General features: G+C 34.4%; 12 protein-coding genes and 1 non-coding gene across 13 annotated transcripts; 6 read left to right on the top strand and 7 right to left on the bottom strand.

Annotated features, from left to right (window-relative positions):
• The first annotated feature begins 21 nt into the window (after window positions 1-21).
• On the top strand, window positions 22-2,383 carry FTSH11 (ATP-dependent metallopeptidase HflB family protein). Its single transcript, XM_759036.2, has 6 exons — window positions 22-470; window positions 511-611; window positions 643-799; window positions 829-1,857; window positions 1,890-2,015; window positions 2,103-2,383. Exons 1-6 carry the CDS (start codon window positions 93-95, stop codon window positions 2,352-2,354), a joined length of 2,043 nt encoding a protein of 680 aa, XP_764129.1. The 5' UTR covers window positions 22-92; the 3' UTR covers window positions 2,355-2,383.
• Window positions 2,384-2,477: 94 nt separating this feature from the next.
• Window positions 2,478-3,381, bottom strand: rpl6 (Ribosomal protein L6e family protein). Its single transcript, XM_759035.2, has one exon. The coding sequence runs from the start codon at window positions 3,129-3,131 to the stop codon at window positions 2,493-2,495; it is 639 nt and encodes a 212-aa protein (XP_764128.1). The 5' UTR covers window positions 3,132-3,381; the 3' UTR covers window positions 2,478-2,492.
• Window positions 3,382-3,894: 513 nt separating this feature from the next.
• Window positions 3,895-5,215, top strand: TpMuguga_04g00492 (uncharacterized protein). Its single transcript, XM_759034.2, has 2 exons — window positions 3,895-3,992; window positions 4,022-5,206. Exons 1-2 carry the CDS (start codon window positions 3,990-3,992, stop codon window positions 5,183-5,185), a joined length of 1,167 nt encoding a protein of 388 aa, XP_764127.1. The 5' UTR covers window positions 3,895-3,989; the 3' UTR covers window positions 5,186-5,206.
• Window positions 5,207-6,391, bottom strand: Sprtn (SprT-like family protein). Its single transcript, XM_759033.2, has 7 exons — window positions 6,002-6,391; window positions 5,905-5,973; window positions 5,762-5,836; window positions 5,618-5,731; window positions 5,504-5,585; window positions 5,387-5,473; window positions 5,207-5,357 (listed from the first exon to the last, which is right to left on the bottom strand). The coding sequence occupies exons 1-7, from the start codon at window positions 6,176-6,178 to the stop codon at window positions 5,251-5,253; spliced, it is 711 nt and encodes a 236-aa protein (XP_764126.2). The 5' UTR covers window positions 6,179-6,391; the 3' UTR covers window positions 5,207-5,250.
• TpMuguga_04g02215 (uncharacterized protein) lies at window positions 6,309-8,307 on the bottom strand. Its single transcript, XM_061306144.1, has 13 exons — window positions 7,980-8,307; window positions 7,808-7,942; window positions 7,734-7,777; window positions 7,628-7,704; window positions 7,424-7,597; window positions 7,336-7,393; window positions 7,216-7,297; window positions 7,124-7,184; window positions 7,002-7,094; window positions 6,919-6,971; window positions 6,721-6,890; window positions 6,421-6,689; window positions 6,309-6,389 (listed from the first exon to the last, which is right to left on the bottom strand). The coding sequence occupies exons 1-13, from the start codon at window positions 8,195-8,197 to the stop codon at window positions 6,375-6,377; spliced, it is 1,449 nt and encodes a 482-aa protein (XP_061161863.1). The 5' UTR covers window positions 8,198-8,307; the 3' UTR covers window positions 6,309-6,374.
• A 2-nt stretch (window positions 8,308-8,309) lies between these two features.
• Window positions 8,310-9,771, bottom strand: TpMuguga_04g00487 (uncharacterized protein). The gene is made up of 4 exons (XM_759029.2): window positions 9,562-9,771; window positions 8,921-9,525; window positions 8,729-8,878; window positions 8,310-8,698 (listed from the first exon to the last, which is right to left on the bottom strand). Exons 1-4 carry the CDS (start codon window positions 9,610-9,612, stop codon window positions 8,374-8,376), a joined length of 1,131 nt encoding a protein of 376 aa, XP_764122.1. The 5' UTR covers window positions 9,613-9,771; the 3' UTR covers window positions 8,310-8,373.
• On the bottom strand, window positions 9,772-10,471 carry TpMuguga_04g00486 (uncharacterized protein; the record flags this gene model as incomplete). The annotated part of the gene is made up of 4 exons (XM_759028.2): window positions 9,772-9,884; window positions 9,921-10,032; window positions 10,083-10,150; window positions 10,180-10,471. 4 exons carry the CDS (start codon window positions 10,469-10,471, stop codon window positions 9,805-9,807), a joined length of 552 nt encoding a protein of 183 aa, XP_764121.1. The 3' UTR covers window positions 9,772-9,804.
• A 225-nt stretch (window positions 10,472-10,696) lies between these two features.
• On the bottom strand, window positions 10,697-10,768 carry TpMuguga_04g00937. Its single transcript has one exon. It is a non-coding gene; the product is annotated as a tRNA-Thr (tRNA).
• Window positions 10,767-14,330, top strand: TpMuguga_04g00485 (WD domain G-beta repeat protein). The gene is made up of 11 exons (XM_061306009.1): window positions 10,767-11,152; window positions 11,204-11,356; window positions 11,388-11,496; window positions 11,527-11,608; window positions 11,638-11,941; window positions 11,973-12,059; window positions 12,089-12,150; window positions 12,182-12,682; window positions 12,725-13,033; window positions 13,093-13,254; window positions 13,287-14,330. The coding sequence occupies exons 1-11, from the start codon at window positions 11,080-11,082 to the stop codon at window positions 14,319-14,321; spliced, it is 2,877 nt and encodes a 958-aa protein (XP_061161174.1). The 5' UTR covers window positions 10,767-11,079; the 3' UTR covers window positions 14,322-14,330.
• Window positions 14,331-17,384, top strand: TpMuguga_04g00484 (OST-HTH Associated domain protein). Its single transcript, XM_061306008.1, has 4 exons — window positions 14,331-14,574; window positions 14,647-15,029; window positions 15,141-15,643; window positions 15,677-17,384. Exons 3-4 carry the CDS (start codon window positions 15,548-15,550, stop codon window positions 17,279-17,281), a joined length of 1,701 nt encoding a protein of 566 aa, XP_061161173.1. The 5' UTR covers window positions 14,331-14,574; window positions 14,647-15,029; window positions 15,141-15,547; the 3' UTR covers window positions 17,282-17,384.
• On the top strand, window positions 17,361-20,624 carry TpMuguga_04g00483 (uncharacterized protein). The gene is made up of 2 exons (XM_759025.2): window positions 17,361-20,253; window positions 20,319-20,624. Exons 1-2 carry the CDS (start codon window positions 17,453-17,455, stop codon window positions 20,602-20,604), a joined length of 3,087 nt encoding a protein of 1,028 aa, XP_764118.1. The 5' UTR covers window positions 17,361-17,452; the 3' UTR covers window positions 20,605-20,624.
• A 142-nt stretch (window positions 20,625-20,766) lies between these two features.
• On the bottom strand, window positions 20,767-22,883 carry TpMuguga_04g00482 (Abscisic acid G-protein coupled receptor family protein). The gene is made up of 2 exons (XM_759024.2): window positions 22,209-22,883; window positions 20,767-22,178 (listed from the first exon to the last, which is right to left on the bottom strand). The coding sequence occupies exons 1-2, from the start codon at window positions 22,635-22,637 to the stop codon at window positions 20,802-20,804; spliced, it is 1,806 nt and encodes a 601-aa protein (XP_764117.1). The 5' UTR covers window positions 22,638-22,883; the 3' UTR covers window positions 20,767-20,801.
• A 74-nt stretch (window positions 22,884-22,957) lies between these two features.
• Window positions 22,958-23,488, top strand: TpMuguga_04g02095 (Ribosomal protein S6 family protein). The gene is made up of 2 exons (XM_061306130.1): window positions 22,958-23,237; window positions 23,272-23,488. The coding sequence occupies exons 1-2, from the start codon at window positions 23,086-23,088 to the stop codon at window positions 23,468-23,470; spliced, it is 351 nt and encodes a 116-aa protein (XP_061161862.1). The 5' UTR covers window positions 22,958-23,085; the 3' UTR covers window positions 23,471-23,488.
• The last annotated feature ends 15 nt before the right edge of the window (window positions 23,489-23,503 follow it).

Below are 23,503 nucleotides of genomic sequence, written 5' to 3'. Positions count from 1 at the left end.
TATATATTGTAATGAAAATTTACTAGATTATATTTTTATATTATAAATTTATATTAATTTATATTTAATTTAAATTTTACTTTAATAATTAAATGATAAGAAAGTATACTGTGGCTCTGATTAATAACTTATCCCATAAGGGAAGAATCAGAGGAAGCAGTTACTCATTTTACCTGCCAAAACGCTCAATAACTCACTCATCAACTAGAATATATAGTTTAAAAAGATCAATAGATGAGGATATCCTACGAGGAAAGTTAAACGAATTGAATTTGAGAGAAGCAAACAATTATGATCCAAGGATCGTAATAAGAGCAGTTGAATCCTGCCATAACAACACATTTCCCAAGGATGAAGGAGTTTTAAAGGAGTATTTAAGGGCTCTGGTTTTATCAAATACACTTTACAGTAGATCCCTTAGGCCTTTAGTTGAACCACCAAACACAAACTTCACTGATAATAAAATTAACGTAAGTTTAACCAAATTAACAAGTTTATGCTTTATTTTAGGATAAAATTTTAAACTTGTTAGATCGCAATGAGATATACCTGAAAGTTGATGAGAAGAACCCGATCCATGTAGTAGTTAATCCCTCTTCAGGGAATAACCTGTAAGTTTCCACCATTATAAATGATGTATAGATGGAAATTCTTGAGGAAATTTGTGTCCTTTTCAACCTTGGTCCTGTTCTTCGGAAGCTTTGTACTCATGTTTAACCAGAATTTACATAGAAGTATGAAACACTCATTTAAGGTGATAACGCCTGACGAGTCCGACACAACATTCGACGATGTAAAGGTATTTTAGATAATGTTTATAATTATTAGGGCTGTGATGAGGTTCGAGAAGAGCTGGAGGAGATGATAGAATACTTAAAAGAACCGTCGAAATTCGCCAAACTTGGAGCTAAACTGCCTAAAGGGATACTGTTGGCAGGTAGTCCAGGCACAGGAAAAACCCTCATTGCAAGAGCACTTGCAAGTGAAGCTGGAGTCCCTTTCATTCACGCCTCAGGCTCTGAATTTGAAGAGATGTTTGTAGGAGTTGGTGCAAGGAGAATCAGGGATTTGTTTAAAACTGCAAAATCAATTTCTCCTTGCATTGTGTTCATAGATGAACTAGACGCTGTGGGAAGTAGAAGATCATCCATGGACCACAACAGTGTTAGGATGACCCTAAACCAACTTTTGGTTGAGTTGGATGGGTTTGCTAAACACGAGGGAATAGTAGTTCTCTGTGCAACTAACTTCCCAGAAAGCCTTGACCCAGCTCTTGTAAGACCAGGAAGATTAGATAAAACAGTATACATACCACTACCTGACATGAAGGGAAGACTTGAAATACTGAAACACTATGCCAGTAAGATGATTTTATCTAGTGACATTGATCTTACTACCATGGCCAAACGCACAGTTGGCATGACCGGAGCTGACCTTTTCAACATACTAAACACAGCTGCTCTCAAGTGCTCTGTCCAAGGTTTGTCCGCAATAACAGCCTCTGCACTTGAGGAGGCCTTTGATAGAGTTGTCGTGGGTTTAAAGGGTAAACCTCTGATTAATGAGCGGGAAAGGAAGTCAACGGCATACCATGAGGGAGGCCACACTCTAGTGAGTCTCCACACAAACTCCGCTACTAAAGTCCATAAAGCGACTATTCTTCCAAGAGGTAACACTCTAGGAGTCACGTGGAAAATACCGGAAGAAAAGAAAGATACTAGAATGAACGAACTCAAGGCTGAAATTGATGTCCTAATGGGTGGAATGGCAGCCGAGGAGGTTATTTACGGGAAAGAAAATGTCACAACTGGTTGTCAGAGTGACTTAAAGCGGGCTACTGAAATTGCAAAGACTTTGGTATTTTTATATTTTTAATTTTAATTTCTTAGGTTATGCAGTTTGGAGTTGGACTCAAGGACGTTGTGGGTCCCATGTTTGTCGACACCCAGAGCTATAAAGAATTAAGTGAAGACTTAAGGAAGAAAATAGACTCAACAGTCCAATCAATTCTCGATGTATTTTATGCTATTACTATTGTTTTATCATTTACATCTTTTTATTTACATTTTTCAGTATTCAATTGTAATTTCAATTATTCGTAGGAATCATATGCTAGAGCTGTTACAATCATAAAGAACAATGTTAACCAACTCCATAGGCTTTCAGAAGCTTTAGTGGAGTATGAAACTCTAAGCTACGATGAGATATTGAAAGCCATAGAGGGAAAACTGGAGATGGGTGTACTAAGGATTAATCCTCGTGAACAGAAAAACAAGGTTTCCAACATTAAGATCAAGTCAACTGGCGACTTGATAACTGAAACTCAAACGCAACACTCATTTAAATCTAACTAATCTACAATCTTTCATGTTATACTATTAAATGTACTATACCACAATATGCTTACATATACTAAACCGTATATACATATTACACAAACTTCCATGTACATACTGATATTCTTGTATATATACATGTGTACTCAAAATAAATTAAAACTTGAGTAGGTGTGGATACATGTTGTTCCTTAGTGTAAATCTTGACTTGAGGTATTTAGTCAAGTGCTGTGACTTCTTAAGAGAAGGAACTAGGACATCGTCAACCTTACTCTGGAGAGCCTTAAGCTTGGCCATAAGTTCCGGGGACTTCTCTGAAACAGATGGCTCGTCAACGAACATGGAGTCCTTGTTCTTGTTTTTCTTCTTGCGGTCCTTGAACTCGGCAAGCTTAGTCTCCTTTGTCTTTCCGAAACTTTCGTCAGTAAGGTCTGAAACTGCTCTTTCAACTGAGGACTTCAGTGAGGAACCATCATACTCGGGAAACTCATACACGTTAGTTGAGGTCGCAATGACATATCTAGAATTTACTCTCCTAAGAGGAACGCCATTAAATGAGAAGGGTCCAGTGACTAATAGAAGTCCGCTTTTCAAGACCTTAAGCAACACAACGCGTTTGCCTTTGTAGCTTCCAGTCAGCAAAATTAAAACAGCGCCTGGCTTAAGACTTTCACGTACTTTGGGAACACTGGCATATTTCCGACCAACAACTTTCGTCTTACCGAGTCTAGTTACAACGGTCTTTCTTCTATTTAATTTGACCTTGGGTTTAAGAGTCTTTGGAACAGCAGTCATTGCAAATTTTACTTATAAAACAAATTAAAATTTTGTCGTCGGAATTAGAAAAAATATAAATTTAATAATATTGTATAAACAAATAATTGCAGTTTTCAATTTAATAAATGATTATTATAGTAAGTAGTGTAGAATCTTTCTTGTGGATATAATAAAACCAAAATGTAAGATGATATTATCATACAACGATCTACAAAAAATTCCAACAACTATAATAAGTCTGTTAAATAATCGATAAAGATAATATATATAAGAGTTGTTTGATTTAGGAGTAGCCCCATGGGCTAAAGATATCATACAACAAAGGTATATAATATAATCATCTGGTTTTATTTATTAACTAAATACCATTGTATAATAATTGTAACATTTAAATAAACCTGTGTTACAATAATATAAATAATGTGTCAATGAATGGATGATTAATTTTATTTTTCAATGATAATAATTATTATGATATTTTATAAATTAACATAGCATTTTTACATCAATTTATCTATCTTCTATTTAATTTTGATCTTATTTCAACACACAGGATGGATATATGGTGTAGATACTTGAAGTACATGATGTGTATAGAATCAACGAATATATAAATTAATTTATTAATTTAAACCGTACCATTTTATTATTCATAATTATATAATTTATTATCAAGAGGTCTTCGTTATTTCATAATTTGAAGATTTATAAGTTTTAACATTTATTAATTTAGTATTTCATTTGTGAGGCAGGAAGATTCTATAACTTAAATTCATTACGAATTCAGTTCTATTTTATTGTGGTCGATTTAGAGATAAAATATTATTATATCATTTAGTCTTGACTTCTGTTAAATATTTTTTAAACATCTAGAAAATGGTAACGTTTTTCATTTCATTTTGCTTTAGAAAGTTGTTGGAGTTGATGTTGACGATTACGGAACAAAGAGCGTTCTAGTCACGGCGGCATGGGCGAACTTAAACTTTGATTTCGAAGTGGCTAAGGGGACATGTTGTGCATCCCAGGCAAAGAAAAACGCATTCTCAGAACTCAAACACGCAGTAACTCTGGTGTTAGATAAGGATTTAGGAACATTCTGTGGTCACGTAACTGTGGTTAGGCACTTACTGGACCAGGTTTCCAAGGGAACAGATGAAAAATCAGCCTTTGAAAGGAGTGACACGAGCAGCTGGGTAGAGTTCTTCTATTCAAGACTTGACTTCGAAACTAAACTTGACAAGTCATCAGTGGTCACCAAGGGGTCAAATTCAGACCTTTCAAAAGTTGTGAACTCACTTAACAATTACCTTGCAACAAAGACGTTCCTTGTAGCAGAAAAGCTCAGCCCGGCAGATTTAGTATGTGCAGTTTCACTGGACCACCTGGTTCATCAAAAGAGACTTGACCCTGAATACCTGGAAAAGGAACTACTTCACCTAGCAAGGTTCTTGAGAACTGTTAAGGCCAGTGAAGCTTACCAAAAGTTCTTGAAAATGGTCGAGAACTACAAGTCTAACGGAACCCTAGACGGCAAGCCTAAAATGAACAATGTCCAAGAGAAACCAGCTGAACCAGCTAAGAAGCCTAAGAACCCCATGGACTTACTTCCGCCGACATCATTCAGTCTTGACCAGTGGAAAAAGACATACAGCAACTGCAAGGGCGACTTGTACAAGGAGGTGATGCCGTGGCTTTGGGAGAAATTCGACCCTGAGGGATGGAGCCTTTACTACATGGTTTACAATAAGCTGGAAGATGAGTGCAAATCTGAAGTCTTCACGTCAAACATGTTGAGTGGATTTTTGCAAAGGTTTGAGAACGAGTTCAGACACTACTCATTTGGCGTGCTTAATGTCATGGGCTCTACTGGAAACTTTGACATCAAAGGAGTATGGCTAGTTAGGGGGAAAGAGCTTCCAGCACTAGTGACAGAACACCCTTCATATGAGTTCCAAACATTCAGAAAACTTGACGTAACAAAGCCTGAAGACAAGAAACTGGTTGAGGACTACTTCTGCGCCTGTGATGACATTGATGGAGTACCAATAGCTGATTGTAAGGTCTGGAAATAAATTAATCTATTCAAATATGTATACAGGGTTATTAATTTTAAAATTTTACTTCATTAATTAAATTATTAATCTTCGTCAATAATAATTGGAGAGCTTACTGAGCCTAAATCCGCCAAACTTCGTTTTCTTTTATTAAAATATTGCTCAATAGTGTTTGTGTGAATTTTTTTATCTAATCAAAATTATCCTGTTTAGAATTACCTCTGTTGACTCGTTTTTTAGTTGACACATTCAAATCATTAGAAATTTTAATAAATTTGCCACCGCATTCAGTTTCGTGTTTTTTCCCTAAATAACTATGTATTTGATAACTCATACACCAAAAGTCATTTGGACCTGGATTCCTATTAGTGGAACGTTTAACATATCCAAAATAAGGCGGTTTGAATCTGCAAATACCCTAATAAAATTTAATTTGAATATGTAAAATACGTCACATCTCCAAATGTGTTTACGGTAGTAGTTAACTTCATCGTGAAATTGGTGGGACACAGTTACGTTGAGACCCGTAATCTCATTAACTCTCTTCATATGCCAAATAAATTTCTGAAAATAATAAAAATAACTGGAATATACAGGTCCGTGTCCAAATAGAAAGTCTAATTTGTTCAAAAAGATATACGCGTGGATCATCTCATGTAATAAAGTCTCCTAATAAATGTAAATTATTCTAAAATTTTAAAAATGGAAACTAGATAAAATAAGAAAATAATACATACCTTGCATTCTGTAGCTGATCTGTATCTAAGTAGAGATTCGCTAAGCCTAATATGGCAAAATCCTATGGGCTAAACATATATAAAATAATATTTATACCTTGTATTGACAAATTCCTGCACATCTAGTCATCCTCTTACTCCAGGATAACTGGACTCTGTCAAGAGACCCGTCGAAACAAAGGTTATTATAGTACATAAACCATTCGTAAATGTTAAATTCCTCGAAGGAACAGTCAGATTCACTGGAATCCACATCAATCACATCGTCTGCCATTAAAAATAATTAAAAAACTGATCATTAGTGTTTAAAAACTTTTTAAAATAAAATTTAACTTAAAATTATGTTAAAAATCAAAGATTATTTATACAAGATTTGATCATTTTATTATATCTACCGGATATTGATTTATGTGTAAAACAACATTCTAAAATTAAAAAACACTTTAAATTTAAAAACGAAATATAATTTCTTACTTTAAAACAACCTGAAAATACATTGTTATTAACTGTTGAAACCTCATAAACAAATGGGAGCGGTAATGTTATTTTGTTATCGCCAACTTTAATTTGTATTCCGAAAACACTATCAGATCCCACCAGTTCTCCAGTGTATTCAGTTTTTTCTTCATCGTTCATCTTTATTGTAACTTTATTTCCAATATTTTCATTCCATTCTCTTCTCGAGTGTAGTACTTTACCATGTTCAGGCTTAGAACATAGTACTATCATGTGGTTATTCATCACTTCAGTATACTCCTCTTCATCCAATTGTAATAGTCTTTTCTCTAAAATTCGTATTAACTATAGATTATAAACCTAATTTCATTAACATAAGCTTGAGCTCCTTTGGTTTAATGGTACCACACTCGTTCCTGGTTCTCTCAACTAGTATTTTTACAACTCCTGGCAGCCAGGTAATATCATAAACATCAATTCCCGAGTGAAATCTCAAATCCTTAGCTGGCCATCCGTACGATACACAGTCTCTAACACACTATTAAAAAATATAAATACCTTATGGCCTCGTTGGCTCTAAGTCTCCACGGACATTCGAGAGGATCATCCCACTAAAAATTTTTTTAATTCAAGAAACTAACATTCTTCAGGTCCTCTAGAACCGGTGTGTATTTAGGAGTGTATTTGTAGTCAGATTCAATAAAGTCAAACTCCATAGGATTCAATAATTTGCTCTAAACAATTTATAATAAAGTTAACTAACCTTCTTATTTTCAAGAGCTCTTCTATAATTTAAAACCATCAGAAATTGCTCATCAATGTCACTAATGAATCATAATTTAGTGAATTGAGTACCTGACTTTATATCTGTTTTTATAGTAAGCTTCTCTCATGTCCAGGGGTAGTTCAGCAAACTCATCATATGTCAATGGCCATTCTACATTAATATTAAATATTGTCATTTGTTAACATCACCTTCATTTTGACTTCTTTCTAGCCACCTCTGTTGAGCATCCCTGGCTTCAGCTATGGTCTAAAATGGTATGAAAATAGTAAATTTTACCTTAATTTCAGTTCTTTTGGGAGGATTGTCCATTAATGTTTTCTGGAAATCATCATCAGGGTCAAGTTCCAGAGACATTGATGTGTCAACATCCATGTTGTTTTTCTTTAATTCTTCATAACTTGGCCAGGGACCAAGTCCTGGGTTTATTTTATCGTACTCCGATAAATCAACCTAAATTTGATTGATGTGTACTGATAATACTTTAATCTTTTCCTTGTGTGGTTTTCGTTCTGAGTAAACATAATCTTTAAAATCACGTCCAATAGTGCGATTTAACTCTAAAATTCCGTTGACAGTGAAAGTATACCTGAAAGTGGACTTTTGTCAACATGCTCTACAGACATTCCTTTTCTAAAAATAACAATTAAATTGTATAAATACCGTTTAAGTCTGGCGTTTTCCATATATTCTGTCTGTATATGGGATTCTTGTATGTCATCATGTGGATTTTCGTTGAATTTATTTAACTTTGATGTGTCAAAAAATAAGTTTTTAGGAGCATCATAGTATGGATATCTGTGCAAACGATTATGAATTGAATGTTTTAACTCACAGAGGGTATTTTGGATATTCTTCTGAATAAACTGGGAGATCCATTGCAGGATGATAAAGCAAGTCGTTGTATAATACGAACTTACACCTGGGTGTGGGTTTCAATTCTTTCATATTGTATGAAAGATAACACAATTTATAATTACACGTGATAGATTTTACCAGTGACATTTTTGTCAAAAATAATAAATTTATTATTACAGAAGGAAGCTCAACCATTATAGAATCCTTCGGAAAATAACGTTACGTTAACATTGCGATTTTTAAATTTATAAATTCTAAAAATAAAATAAATTATGAACATTATTAAAACATAATTTAACGTGAACAGTGTGAACCAAAAGATTATACACACCCTTGTAACGGTGGGGAATGTGTAGGTGAAACATAAATTATTAAAGTAGCGTTAGGTTATCAAAATCCTTAGTGTCATTGCTTTTCCATTTCGGAGGAACAGTGTGAGGAAGGAGCCAGTCCTCGTCAGTTGATTGACTCTTTGAGTAAATGTTACTGGTGATTTTGTACATGTCCTCACGAAGTTCGTCATAATTTTGGTAAGTGTAATCAACCTTCGCCAGTGCATAACAAACCGCTTTTGTTTTCTTGTCCCTTTGTGCATATACTAACCTCAAGTACCGTGATTCGCTTTGTTTCACAAACGTTGATGTGTATATTACTTTTGTGACTATTCCAATGTGGTCCTTGAACTTCACAATGTCACTAAAAACAGATGTTTTGTATATGACATACTATGGCTCAACGAGGACGAATAGAGAAGGATATGTGTCACCCAATTTATAATCCCTAAGAGCCTGAGCTACTGAGTCGAACATGTCAACAACTCCTTGAGGAATCCTAGGCTCTAAATTCCAGTTCGAGACACTGACACTTAGTGTTAACCTGAATTTAGTTTGAGTTCTTTAGTAGATAGTATAATACTACCTGCAGCTAAGATAATCCAAGAAGCTTTTCCCCAAACAGATGTTAACAACTCCTGCTTTAAGTCTTGTATGCTCACCATTAGTTGGGAAAATCAGGTTAAGAGTACTTTTTCCGTCGGAATCGAAATAGTGTAGTGAGTTCATGGAGAGAAATTCGACGTTTTTGCCGAAAGCCTCAGAGGGAGAACATGAGTTATTGAACTTATGCGTAACAGCCTGTTCAAAAGCAATACCACTGAACTCGATTCCGAAGTATAAAAAGTCTCCAAATTGATCCCTCAAGTCCCAAATGAGTGGAAATTTACCGTGACCAACCTCGAGAACAGAATCGGTATCTGAGATTAGGCAAGACTTCCTCTTCGGCATTAATTTGGTTAGAGCCTGAATTATTATTCTGACTGTTTCTGCAGTGCTGAATCCAGAGAATGGATAGTCTGAGGCCCTGTCGTAAGTGTAGAAGAAATCCCAGGTTTTGATTTCGTCTTCAACCTCGATGTGTGTAGAATTGGCTAAGTTATTTGTAGATTCGAAGCTATCACAGTTATATTCTTCTCCAGAGTACCTCGTTGACTTTGTTTTTCTCCTCTGAGAAACCCTCCTAGAATCCTAAATTAAATGATGACTTCATTGATATTTACATACGTTTTTAGATTCTAAATCTGGAGTTTCATTAATCCCATTAACTTCATTCATGTTTTATTTTTTACTGAAGAGTGGGTTAACAGTTGTGTATTTGAGTATGTTCTAATGAAACTTTGTAGAAAAAACAACGATAAGAAAATATGATTTTGATTGAATAAGATTTTTATATTATTCATAAAACAAGTAAATAAATTAACTTTTAATTTAAAGGGAAAATAATAAAATGTGCATTTAAAAAATATATTAAGCCCCAAAAACGCTTTTCTGTTGTGACTTGATCACTTTGTTCAATAAGTTATCTCTTAATTGAATATCATCGGAATCTAAAATATTTAAATTATTTTATTTTAAAATTTTACCCTTTGATGCTACACCGTCCGACTGGAGCTTATTAGAGATATCACCAAGCTCCTCAGAAGTCGATTCGACACCTTCCTTATAATTTTCGCCAGAACTGTCAAGAGAAACCTCCTAAATATATTTATTAGAACAATAATAAATATTTATTTATTTTCTAATACTTTTTTCTCTAGCTTTTGTTCATCCTCGTCCCTTTCTTCCTGGAATAATTTATCCTTGGTTTTTGGGTCTGAAAATAAATTAAAATTTATTTTATACCTATTATTGATCCATCCTTTATAGACTCGTTAATTTCCTGAATTTGTTTATCAGTATCTATGTCATCTTGTTTTTTCTGAAGTATCCTTGCAAACAGATTATCCTCATTCGTTGGAATTGAATCAACATTTTGAATGTTATATTTTATAGATGAAGGTAGTTTAACTACATCTTCAACATAACTATTATTTCTTGATGATTTGTTACTCAAGAAGTTTAAAGAGAATGATGATGTGTAATGAATAAGATGTAAATGTATTGATAGTACAATAATGAAGTATGTATTACACATCTGGGTCAAACATTGTTCAAAGATTTAATATATGAAATAGAGTTTGTATAAAAATTTTTTAAGAAAATAATTATAAATATAAACGACAACAGACGGTCAAACGGATATAATATGTGTATCCGATAAAACTCAACACATTATTGGCAGAATTCCACAAATTAGACAAATTAATATTTTTATCCCATTTGTAACTAAATAAGCAAAATCTTCGTTATCATTTTTAAAAGCCACCTGGGGGGATCGAACCCCCGACCTTCTGATTACAAGTCAGATGCACTACCACTATGCTAAGATGGCTCGACACGATCTCTCAATTTTACTATTACCACATTTTTAACAATGAAATTGGAATTTAATTAAATATGGTTTTTTGTTAATGAATTTTAATTACACTTTTCTGTGTGTATTAACATATCTTATGCGATAAACAATTATTTGAATACAAACCTGAAAGCAATATAACATACTAAAAAGCCTTCCATAGTTGAATCTTATAATTTACATAATTAAATTATATTAATTATTTTTATTTATTATTTTTGTAATTTATAATTTGTAAATTAATTGTATTTTGATTAAAATGATTAATCTGTAAAATATTGTTTATAATGGCGTTGTACCATTTAGCTAACATCTGCGGCTCACAGTATTCAGGAGGAAGGATCTGTTTTAATCCTGATGGTTAGATATATCATTATATATTATGTAAATGACTGTATAAATGATTTTCAGCGTCCTGTGTTTTGGCTCCAGTAGGAAATCGCATAAATATATATGATTTACAAACAAATAAAAGTTCAACACTCAGTTCTGAAACTAGAACTAACATTGTACTAATAGCAAATCATCCTTCAAAACCACTGTCAATTCTTGTTGATGATAATGGTATTTTCGTCATTTTGATAAATCTTTTTAGGATTCGGATATATATTAAACCTAATTAGAGATAAAATAGTCCATAGACTACAATTTAAATCTTCAACTAACATTTCTACTGCTGAAAGTAAGGGATACAACTCTTTAAAGTTAGTTTTCTCTTATATAATAATTCTTAGCACACAAAAGAAAAGACTAATCCACGCAAGTTTTAGCCCATATGGGAAATACTTTGCCGTTTCAATTCAGAAGAAACTACTTGTAAGTTAATTTGTGTTAATAAATCTCAGGTTTGGTTATCTCCGGATGAGAAGTTAAGTTGGAGGATGACACTGCACCTGGAAATTACAGGGCATATGGATAATATTAACAGTTTAGACTGGTCAAAAGATTCTAAGTACATTTGTACAAGTTCAAAAGATTTGACAGTTAGGCTTTGGTGTGTAGAGCCTGATGACACCTTTGTGCCAGTGGCATTTGTAGATCACAGAAGATCAGTTAAGGCAGCTTTTTTCACAGATGATATGAACAGAATTTGTAGTGTATCCAAAGAAGGCGTTATAATAATTTGGAAGCGAACAGATTTAACAAACGGTAATTTAAAGATAGAATAAATAAATCTTAGGGGATAATGCAGCAAAACTGATAGGATCAAGGAGTAAAAATAACTTTCTAAAGAAATCAAACAAGTTAAATGATTCCAAACACTCAGGTATATGATTTGATTGTTATTAGTTTTAGAAAATCAACAATCGTGGATTAGAGAAACTAAAGGATATTGCAACCAGCCCGCAAATTCGACAGTAACCAATTTAATTAATAACAACATTATAGGTGTCAGTGGTTACTTTTAACTCCAATATCGGATTATTTGTTGTTGGCTTCACAGGTGGAACATTTGGCCTATATAATATTCCTGAACTGACAACCATTTACACACTCAAAATAGGAGAACAAATTCCAGTCATTGACTCAGTTGACATAACAAGTGACGGCCAGTGGATTGCACTAGCTTGTTCACAAACCGGTACCATAGTAGTGTGGGAATGGAAAAGTGAGACTTTTGTAATGAAACAACAGGCTCACCTGGGAGGAGTGAGATGTTGTTCATTTTCATATGGTTCCAATCTGGACAGATTGGGCAGTCTGGCAGAAAATAAGCAGGATTTCGATAGAGCACTTTCTAGTAAAAATTTGGGAATGGGAACAAGATTCCTAGTAGCAACTGGGGGTTTTGATGGAAAAGTTAAACTCTGGGACAACAATACAGGTCTATGCTATGTAACACTGACTGAACACAGCGCTTCAGTAGAAGCTATCGCATTCACACCTCAGGTAATAATCAAACAAATCGTTAATTATTTAATAATTGAGTAGGGAAATGCACTGATATCAGCTTCCTTGGATGGAACCGTTAGATGTTTTGACCTGTTTAGGTTCAAAAACTTTAGAGTCCTGACTGCAACCAGAACTCAATATACAAGTGTTGCAGTTGACGGATCAGGAACAATAGTAGCCGCAGGAACTAAGGGTGATACAAACTCAGTGTTCATATGGCAAATACAAACTGGGAAGGTTTTAGATGAGCTTGTAGGGCACACTGCTCCCGTAACATCAGTTTCATTCCATCCGCATCCTTCATACAACGGATTCCTAGTATCATCGTCATGGGATAACACAATCAAGGTAACTTTTTAACCAGTCTTATGTTTCATAATTAGTATGATTCATATAAATGTGTTTAGATTTGGAATGTTTTTGGCAGAAAAGATAAGGCAGGATCGGTTGAGTCAGTACTTAACTCTTCAAGTGTAATATCAACAGCGTTTGATCCAAGGGGAAATTCAATATTGGCAGCATCAGTACTAAGCGGACAAATTCTTTTCTGGGATTTAGATAACGTAGAGGTAAATTGTTAATTTCCAATATTTTAATTTAGCAAATTGGGTCAATTGACGGATTAAGGGATATACAGCCTGGAAGACACTACACAGAGGCATTTTCAGCAATAAACATAAAGAAGGATCCACATAGTATTAACAGAAATAACTATTTCAACTCACTTTCATATTCTTCATGTGGAACAATGATAGTCTGTACAGCTAAAAACTCGCCTCATGTAGCAGTTTATAGCACAGAAAACTATCTTCTTCTGCATGTGTTCACCTTGACAAGGAACGACTCGCTATCAGGTGTAAAGAGGTTTCTGAGTTCTAAATATATGACTGAGTATGGGTTTTCAGTACACGAGCTTGATCTCTCAGACGAGGAGATCTTTGAGGATTCAAGGAAGTTGAGTAGAATCCAGGCCCATAAGTCTCTACCAGGAGTAGAAGTGGGAGAGTTTAAAGTGACCCAGGATCGATTTAATGTTTGGGAAGTTAACTATTCACCAGATGGAAGACAGTTTGCAGTTTCAACTTCTCAAGGTGTATTTATATACTCTCTGGACGTTACAAGGAATGTTGAGTACACAAACCAAATGCTTAAGTCGGTTCACAACTTCCAGCCTCAAATTATAACAAAAAGTGTAACCAAATCGTCAATCCTATCACACCTTGAGAAGAATGACTTTGTAGGCGCCTTCATATTGGCACTTGCAATGAATAACTTTAAAATAATGCTAAAGGCCTATGAAGCTGTTCCAACAGGTAAAATAGCCTCTGTGGTTTCTTCACTTGACTCCACGCTTGTTTTGGTACTGCTTAACTTTATCAGGAATGTGCTTAACACCTACTCCACTAACGGAACTACGCATTTAGGACTTCACCTTGTGTGGCTCAGTACGATTTTCTCAATTCACCAGAATACTCTGTCTAATTATTCAGGCTCGCAAACATCCACAGAGTCGCTTTCCGATTTAAGGACTATGATGTTGTTGCTACTCAGGCAAATCAGGGAATCTAGGGCGAACATCCTGGGACTCCTCGCTTCAAACGCCTATTCCTTTGATTATTTGTGTAATTTAAAGTGATTCTATATTATGTAATAATTATTTTTTAAATGTGTATCCATCTTATTGAGTTTAGAGCTTGGTTTTTAGGAATATTTTTAAGAGACGTAACATTTTGAAAATTCTGTGAAAAAACAAAATAAAATTAAATTTTAATAATTTTTTATCAAAATATAATAAATAGAGTGATATTTATAGTTGTTAGAGGTAGAAAGAGCTGAGATAGGCGCAACAAAGATGTATGGGAATTCATATTAAGTGGATGTAAATAGAGGTAATATAAAATACAAATATAAAATAAATAAAATTCTATTTAAGTTTTAAAATTAAAATAGAAAATGTGTAGATACATGAGATATAAATATGATAAGACAAGAATCAAGAATAAAATATAACGAGAGATGGTAGTCACATGAGGTCGACAGAGGAGGAAGAATGTGAATAAAATGATAAAAATTGGGAATCTAACAGTTTCAGGTGGATTAAGTGAGAAAATAAGGGAAACGGGAACAAAATTGTAGAGTAATAGTTTGGGAAAAAACTCTGTAAAACAAGGGAAATTTTAAATAGATTTTAATTTAAACATTCTTAGTTTGTGTAATTGGTGTTAATGAAAGTTTTAGGGGCAAGGGTGAGGTCTAGAATTAAGGGAAAAGAGAAAACAACGATGTTTTTTCAACACACCACCCCATCGTATTCCAAGCAACTGGTTGCAGAGTGCAATTAATGGTATGTTATAGCGGATTCAATTAGCTAAACATTAAAAATATTAGATAACTTGTTGTGTTCTCTAATATCTTTTAATTTGGTGAAATAAATCCGTCCAATATTTCCTTTTAGCCAATTCCTCGACAATATGTATGCGAAAGCATCCCGAATTTTTTAATGCAGTGAACCATCTGTGATACAAAAGTACCCTAAAACATCTAAAAGTTTCAGTAGTTGTTGTTTTCAATTGATTGTCTTACAAAAAGTGTACAATCACAAAATAAATGTATACCTTCACACTTTCGTTTTGATCTTTAGATTTAAATGTTGTAACATCAAAAAATCGATGGATGTTAACTAAACCCTAATGTAGAAATAATTCAAAAATAGTTGATGTAGTCTTTATAATTTTTAAGTTGTTTAATTGTTCTACAGCAAACTCGTGAGTTTGCCCTGTATGTGTGTCCATTCTCTAATGTAAGCCAAAATAATTTTTAATCTCACTTTCCCTTTGGAATCTGTAATATAAGATCTATTCGATGGATGTTAATGATTCTTTTTACCAAAATTATTTTACTAATCAATCTGGTTCTGTAAATTCATGGACCCCCAGTGTTGAGGGTCAAGATTCAAAGGTGAGTACATCTCTGAATACTAAATTTAAGCAGGAGAATGATTTTGATTACCATTCATTAATTGAATCATTCAACAGTAAAAATACTCTGGAAGTTCCTCTAGGAAGTCGCAGCCACAGTGTTGGGGAAGGTCAGAATCAGTCAACCACCAGGAGTCTCACAGGTATTAGCTGGTCAGATTTCGGTGGCGGGTACTTATCCAAGTCCCTAAATAAACAGTCGTCCAACACAGGACTAACCTCAAGTCAGTCTGAATTCTTTCAACAGTTGAAGTCGGAATGGGAGTCGAAGCCGTCTTCAAACAACCCAGTTGATAATAGCCAAAATGTGCAAAACAGTCTTAACATCGGTGCTAAAACACCAAATATAAACTCTATGCTCTCGAAAATTCTGGAAGAAGGTTATGAAACAAGGTTGAGTAGCTCACGTGCATCTGAAAAGTCTACGAACAGGACAAGCATTCCATCAGGAGTGTGCCAAGGCCATGGAAATCTTAACAACTCGCTAGTTGGAAATTCTGGATATAACCTTATGTCAGAACATGGAATGCTTAATAACAACCTTCTGAACTCACAGCTTTTGAATAGCGGAATTAACCTGGGAAACGTTAACAGCTTGGGAAATAACTTGAATGCCCAGCTGCTCAGGAACCAACTTATTAATAACCAGTTGCTTAATAGGCGAATCTTAAATAACCAACTATTAAACTCACATATGTTGGCAAATGCCAATGTGTTTGGAAACCCGAACTTGGGAAGAGGGTTCAGGAGTATGGGTTACAATAGCGATTATATGTCAGGTGATTTTCTCGGCGCATCTGACTTCATTACGAATAACTTCAACGTTGACCCAAGTAGAATCCCAATGAACCTGTATGACTACCACCCATTCGGGTACAACAAGTTCTGTAAACCTCTAAAGTATTTCAAAAACAGGCCTACTAGGAAGAAGAGGAATAACAAGGCGGACCTTTTCCCACTCCCCTCTCTCAAGGACGCTGAGTTTGAGAAGGCAGTTAACTACTTGAAGCAGACGCTAGTGTCCCTCTATAAGGACCAAATCATGCCCATCTACTTCAATGTGAGGGGAAGGTTCATAGAGTTCAACACTGAGGAGATTCCCCCAGAGCACATAATGGACCTATGCAAGAGGAAACCCGACATCTTCAACGTTGTCTCCAATGGATCTCTAAACGAGACGTTTATTTACCTCGTGGAGGAACCCTCATGGTTCGTGAAGTGGGTGGACAGAAACGACCTCAGAGACATTTACCCTGCGGAGATGTGGGACCAGTTCTTCCAGTTCATCAAGAACTACAAGGACGAACATGGAAATGAATACTTCCCGGGAAGCATCTATGGTATGAGCAGGACCATGCAAGAACATAACCTTCCATTCCTGGAAGGGATGAGTCTGGGAACCATATGTCACATCATTCAGCTCGCAATCAGGCTCAAGAAGTACCTGGTCTACGACATGAAGACGCTCAAACCGTCTGAGTCTGTAAGAAGCGGGCAGTTTATTCCAATTCCGGAAGCCGTTGAGGAAAACGCTGAGCTACGGCAGGAGCAAATTGTGGAAGATCTCAAACAGGCCCTTGAATCACAAAATCCACTCGTGATTGGTGATGAAGAATAAAAATAAAATTCATTTCATAAAAATTTTTAAAAATTAATCTGTCATTTTTCTATCTAAAATGAACAAGATTAATATATGGAATATTTAAATTTTTTTACATCTATTGGGTTACATTTTATCACTTGCATTCTACTCGTATATGTAATGTGTGTTCATAAATAAGCTTTTCTAATGGATTCCGACCTGATCTCGAGTCCTGACCTCGATCGGCTCGAAAGTATAAAGTGGGAAGGGAATAAGCTATTCTCGGAATCTGACTATAAAAAGGCCTCAGAAGTGTACTATAAAATATTAATTGACTGTTTTTCGTTGAAAACAAACGAAATCAATGTAGAAGAACTAGAGAATGCAGTTGAAAAGCAAAAAAATAAAATCCAGGGTCCTGACATCAGAAAATTCCTCTCAAAAATCTTATGTAACTTGGGAATATGTCATAACTACATGGAGAAAAAACAGGATTCTGTAAGATTTTTCAAAATTTCCCTGATCTTTGATGATCAAAACTATAAATCTAACTATCATGTGGCTAACTATCACATTACACACAATGACTATAACACTGCCTTGGTATACATTCAAAATTGCCAAAAAATAGTTAACAGTAACTCAAAACATTACAAGAACACACGTCAGCCGCATTTGGATCTTCTAGATCAAATCAAGCAATCGTTGATAAAAACTGATCTCTCCCGCAATAACGTAAATGACCCGATTCACCTAGTTGATGACATCTGCTCAGGTAATAACATTAACTTGAACATTCAAAGACTTCAACTAGTACCCTGTAGGAGGTTGTTTTTGTCAGAATCAGTGAAATCTCTAGTTAATTTTTGTAAAAATAGACTTAGCTGTGACAATGTTGACGAACACCTTTGTTCAGTCTGGTCCTGCCTGTACCATATTTTGTATAAATGTGATGAGGAAAAGGTTTTTGAGCTTAGAGAACAGTTTTTATATCAATTTGACACTGATGAAGATTCTTTGACTTCATATGTAGTGAAACTCATGAAGCTTAACTCTCAAAACCCTCATAATAACTCTCTATATGCCTCAGTTCTCTCAAATGTTGTTAAGTGTTGTCCACTTGTTAAGGGAGTAGATTCACTTGGAGTGTTTGTAATCCTTCTGGAGAAGGAGTTTGTTGATTTAGAGCTTCTAATAAGTTCAGTTCTGTTATATTTTTCAAAGCAATCTAAATTAAAGAGTGAAGTTAAACACCGGAGTTCTAAGTTTAATTCACTGTTGCTAAAGTTACTTGAAAACCTCTACTCCTTGTGTGATGATGAATCATTTGATGATCAACACCACATTAAGTCTTGTTTGATGGCAGTTTTCACAATGAAGTTTGAACCATACGAAGTATCAATGGACACTTTTTCTAATATGATTTCTATGGCACTTGAACCTTACATACATAATAAATTTTCAGATAATGGTAAACAATCTGTAACTTTTAGCGTAAACTGGTATATAGTCTTGAGCTGTCTTTTTCTGTCAAATAAGACCCTGTTCAAAAGTTATCTCGTTTCAACTAGGCTCCTTGAGCATGTTGTTACCTTATATTTTAATGAGAGCTGTCAGAAAATTAGGAAATTGTCGTTTGAGCTTTTAATAAACTGCTGTGACACGGTGGAATTCAGACAAGAAATTCTAGACCATGTGGAGGATTGCCAGACATTTATTGAACTTTTAAACTCTCCAGAATTTGTAAATTACACAAATAATGTAAATAGTGAAACTAATTCGGATTTAAATAGTGATAAAAAATTGGAAGCAGTGTTAGATAAAAGGAAACTCGAAGGTTTGGATTGGTTTATGCAAACAAGAGTTTTGATGTTTTGTAAACTTAGTTTACACTCGTATCAAGTTAAAGATGAAGTTTTAAGTTCGTTTAACATTTTTAGGCTCTTGTCAAAATTCGTATTATACAACATTAAACATAACCTTGATCTTGAGATATTATTACACAGTACCTCATTTGCAAGCTTACACGAGGAGTTTAAGAAAACAGACCTGTCATTTCTGCCAATGGTTTTTGAACATTTAAAGAACTCAGAGCACCTGTTACACTATTTTCTACAAACAGTATGTAATTTGTTAAGAGGAAATAAGGATAGAACTTGTTTTACAGAGGATCTTGAGTTATTAAAATATGACAAGGAACAGCTAAACCAGCTTAAAACACTACAAGAAAAACTGCCAGAAGAAGCAAAGGTCACAGTGAACGGTAATTATTTTGAAGGCAATGACGAGTCAGCGAATATGGCAAGAAGTGTTGTATTCACTATTTCAAATTCACTAATTCCTAAATATCTTTGTACGATGTTCAATAAAATAACTTCTGAAGCATCAAAAGCTCTAATTGTAGAATCACTACATTATTTAGCCTTAAATGTGAATCATAGAAGGCATTTGCAGAGTTTAGGAGCTATGAGGATTTTAATAAACGTGGCAAACTCCACTAAATATCAACAGAACCAGGGAAGTCAGGCTGCAAACTTCAGAAGTATGAACCGTTACAAGCTCATCGTCCAGTCTATTGCTCATTTAGTAATTGCAACGGATCCTGCGAATCTCAGCTTTAATGACGCACATGACTCAATTCAGCCACTAATGAATCTTCTAGATGATGAAAATGAACTATTCCAGTTCGAGTCATGTCTAGCCCTGACGAACCTGCTTTCAATAAATGATGATATTAGGAAAAGAGTCTTCGCTTTGAATGGATGGGACAAGTTCACAAACCTGCTGTTTTCAGAGAACGAAATGTTGAAAACTGCAGGTCTTGAGGGCTGGTGTAATCTTTGTGCAGGAGACGATGTCGTCCATGGGCATTTTTACATGAAAATCAAGACTCAAATAGAAAACACGCCAGCTGACAAGGTTTATGACGTTAATGTCCATGATATTAACATTATGCTTCTTTTTATTTCACCTGGTATTTCATTAAAAGCACTTTCAGCGGCCTCAGGGTAGGTTCAACTGCATTTAATATATCAATATTTACTTACTGACCCACATATTTATTATAATTTAGGGCGCTTGCACTACTTGTCAGAGATGGTAGGATTGCACAGTATATGCCCTTTGTTTCAAGGTTTGAAAACGTTTTAAAGACGCTTGATTCAACTGAGGACCCTTCAATAATTCATAGGATTTTGACTGTCCTTTCCTGTGTCGTTCAATCCAGGCCCAAGAATCTGAGTGACCATAACGAGAAGCATTTGAATGCATTCATTGATAAAATCGTTAGTTCTGTAAAGCGTAATTCACACAAATATAATAATAAAACGCTTCTTGACCTGTTTCATGAAATTTGTTAGTAATCTATCATACTGATTTATCTATATAATTATTTACACATATATATCCTATATACGCTAGTATATATACATCTCTGTATATACAGTTCAATATAACACACAATTATCCATCAAAACCATTTATATGAAAATAAAAAGTGTATATACAAGCAAAAATCCCTATTTAAGATAGAATATTAATTTAATTATACTACAAGTTAAATATTGCACCCAACTTGGTAGTTGAGCTTGTTAAAGGAGCGAGAGTAGTGAAGACAAATCACACCAACAAAGGTCACTAGAATTGTGGCAAAAACAATAATGTCAAACCTATATCTGAGCCCAAACCAAACAAAAATGTCATTTTGGAACAGAAAATCAAGTAAATTAACCTTAAGCTGCTTGGGAAGGAATGGGACCACAAGGAAGAACTGTGATGGGAAAGTGAGTATCATGAAACAGGCAAATGCAAGACCGAGTGTATTATCTGAAAGTAGCTTAGTCTTTTGGAGATACTTGGTCTTAAGCATAACTCTGGCGAAATCTAGAAAGTAACCTACGGAAGATATCATAACACATGCGAGGAAGATGGAGTTAGCCCTAGAGATGAGGAAGTCAAAAGCAGTAGGTAGTTGTACGTTTTCTAGAACTTCGTTTATTATTGAAGAAACAATTTCGTCCCTCATGAAGACGTAATATACTTTGGTTATTATCTTCTGGTTCTCAATTCTCGTCAGTTTACTGCTATAGTCACTAAAGAGCATCAATATACCTCGTTTACAAATCTTAAAACAGTTAATCATACATCCCGATGCGACTATGACTTTGAGAATTATAAAAATTTTGCCAGAAAGTTTAGATGATGCTTTCTTTTCCCTTTTAAGCATGTTTAGGTAGTCAAGGTCGTTTTTAAGCTGGTTCATCATTAGCCACATGTTAAAACCTGAGTCTAGTGAGATTTGTAAACCGGCTGATGGTTGTCCTATATATTTAGAGTACTTTATTCTATAAAGTGTGCTAGATACTCTCAGTTTCATTGCTCTTAGTTTACTAAAGAACGATTCCACTTTGGATGTCGGGATTGACCGGTTTCCAAATTCTTGAGGCTCAAAGTTAACACACATTTCAGCTGGTAGGTATGATGTTAGAAGTTGGTTACCTTCCCTAGATGAGTCAGGTCTGTTGGCATCTAACTTTTCTTTACTTCTTGATGGTGATTCTGGATCTATGTTAACCAAATCGTCTTCTTCTTCAGAGTCATCTTCTGAGAAATACATGTTATTTTCTATCATTTTTAGCTTAAGGTCTCTTTTCGCCTTAAGGCAGTCTGAGATTAGTCTCTCCAGTTGTCTAACTGATGAGACGTCTCTCTTTATAATGTACAGTAGGTATGGGAAATAAATTCCTGAAAAGCCGACCAAAAGTGCCACGAAAAACAGTCCAAACCCACACATATAATAGATACATGTGAAGGTGAATCCTACTTTCCGGTTTTCCATAAAACCAAACATATCGTGTAACACTAGGTTTCCGAAAATAGCTCCGATTGCTATCCATATAATCATAAACCCTACTGGTCTCAGTATCTTCTGGCTCTAAAAATGATTAATAGTGGTGTAACTTACCAGTTGAAGGCTCTTCCTCATTGATACGTATTTGTTGGATAACCCTAGAGGAATCACAAAAAAAAGTATAAATGAACATAGAAGAGCATCAAAGGTCCAAAAAGACTTCAAGAAGTCCTGATCAGAGGGATTTTCTACAAAATATAATGTACATAATGTGGATATAAATCCGATTGAGCAGAAACATGTTGAGGCGAACACTATAGTTCCGAACCTTTGCCATGAGTTTAAAAAATGTGACCGAAATGAAATTAGGCCATCATCCTGGAGTGAATGGAAAAAAGAGGTGGTTGATAAGGCTGATAAAAGAATCTGTTTTTCATTATGTTTTCTGAAATAGAGAATAAGCTCTATGATTAGGGCTCCAAACACAAGGGTAATCAAATGTGTTAGTACCAGGAAAACCTTTAACAGTAAGGTGTAACCCATGTTTGTGAAATTTTATGAAGTGTCTTTATCATGCTCATTTATTTAGTGCGATAATATAAAAACAAAAATATTAACACATTATTTTACAAAATTAAGTTTATCTATAAACTTGAAGTCAAAAGAGAGGAAATTTAATAATTTTAAAGTACTAAACATGTGATTTAGAAGGTTTAAATTAAATAATAAAAAACATATTAACATAGATATATGAAATTTGTTTTAAAGAAGTAAGTTTAAGGGTTAAATATTTAATGTTATTCTGATCATGGCACTATAGAATGGTGGTTGGAATTCTATTTTCAAGAATAACTTTACTTATCATTAAATTCTATTTGTTTTTGAATTTTTTAATATTTCAATATTCATTATAAAATGTGATTTTTGGAATCCGTAATTTTAATTTATACGTTTACACATCTTACTGTTCAATGATTAATTTTGAATTCTTATGGTATTGTATGAATCCTTTTTGTTATTTTCAAAGGCTGCTAACCGAGAGGAAATTTCAACTGTTGTTTATCATATATCAAAACTAGCAAATACGTACCACGGCCTTGTTTTAAACACTCAGGATCTAGGACTTAGGTATACTACTCACAGGTTAGACTTCATTTTAATGTTTTTATAAATTTAGGATTAATAAACCAAGGGTTGGTGTTTTTTGGTATGGAAGGTACTATTATGTTGCTTTTGCAGCAAATCCGAAGATTATTCCAAATCTACACAAACTCTATAACTCAAATTCTAATATTCTCAGACATACTACAATGAGGATGCTATATCGCACTAATCTAATGACTATCCCATATAGTCATCACTATGAAGATTTATAATAATGTATCATAGAAACATATATATTTTTATTT

The sequence above is a fragment of the Theileria parva genome (assembly GCF_000165365.1).
Source record: "Theileria parva strain Muguga chromosome 4 map unlocalized ctg_529, whole genome shotgun sequence".
Lineage (NCBI taxonomy): Eukaryota > Apicomplexa > Aconoidasida > Piroplasmida > Theileriidae > Theileria > Theileria parva.
The sequence above is the reverse complement of the archived record's forward strand: the minus strand, read 5'-3'. Positions and strand labels throughout refer to the sequence as shown.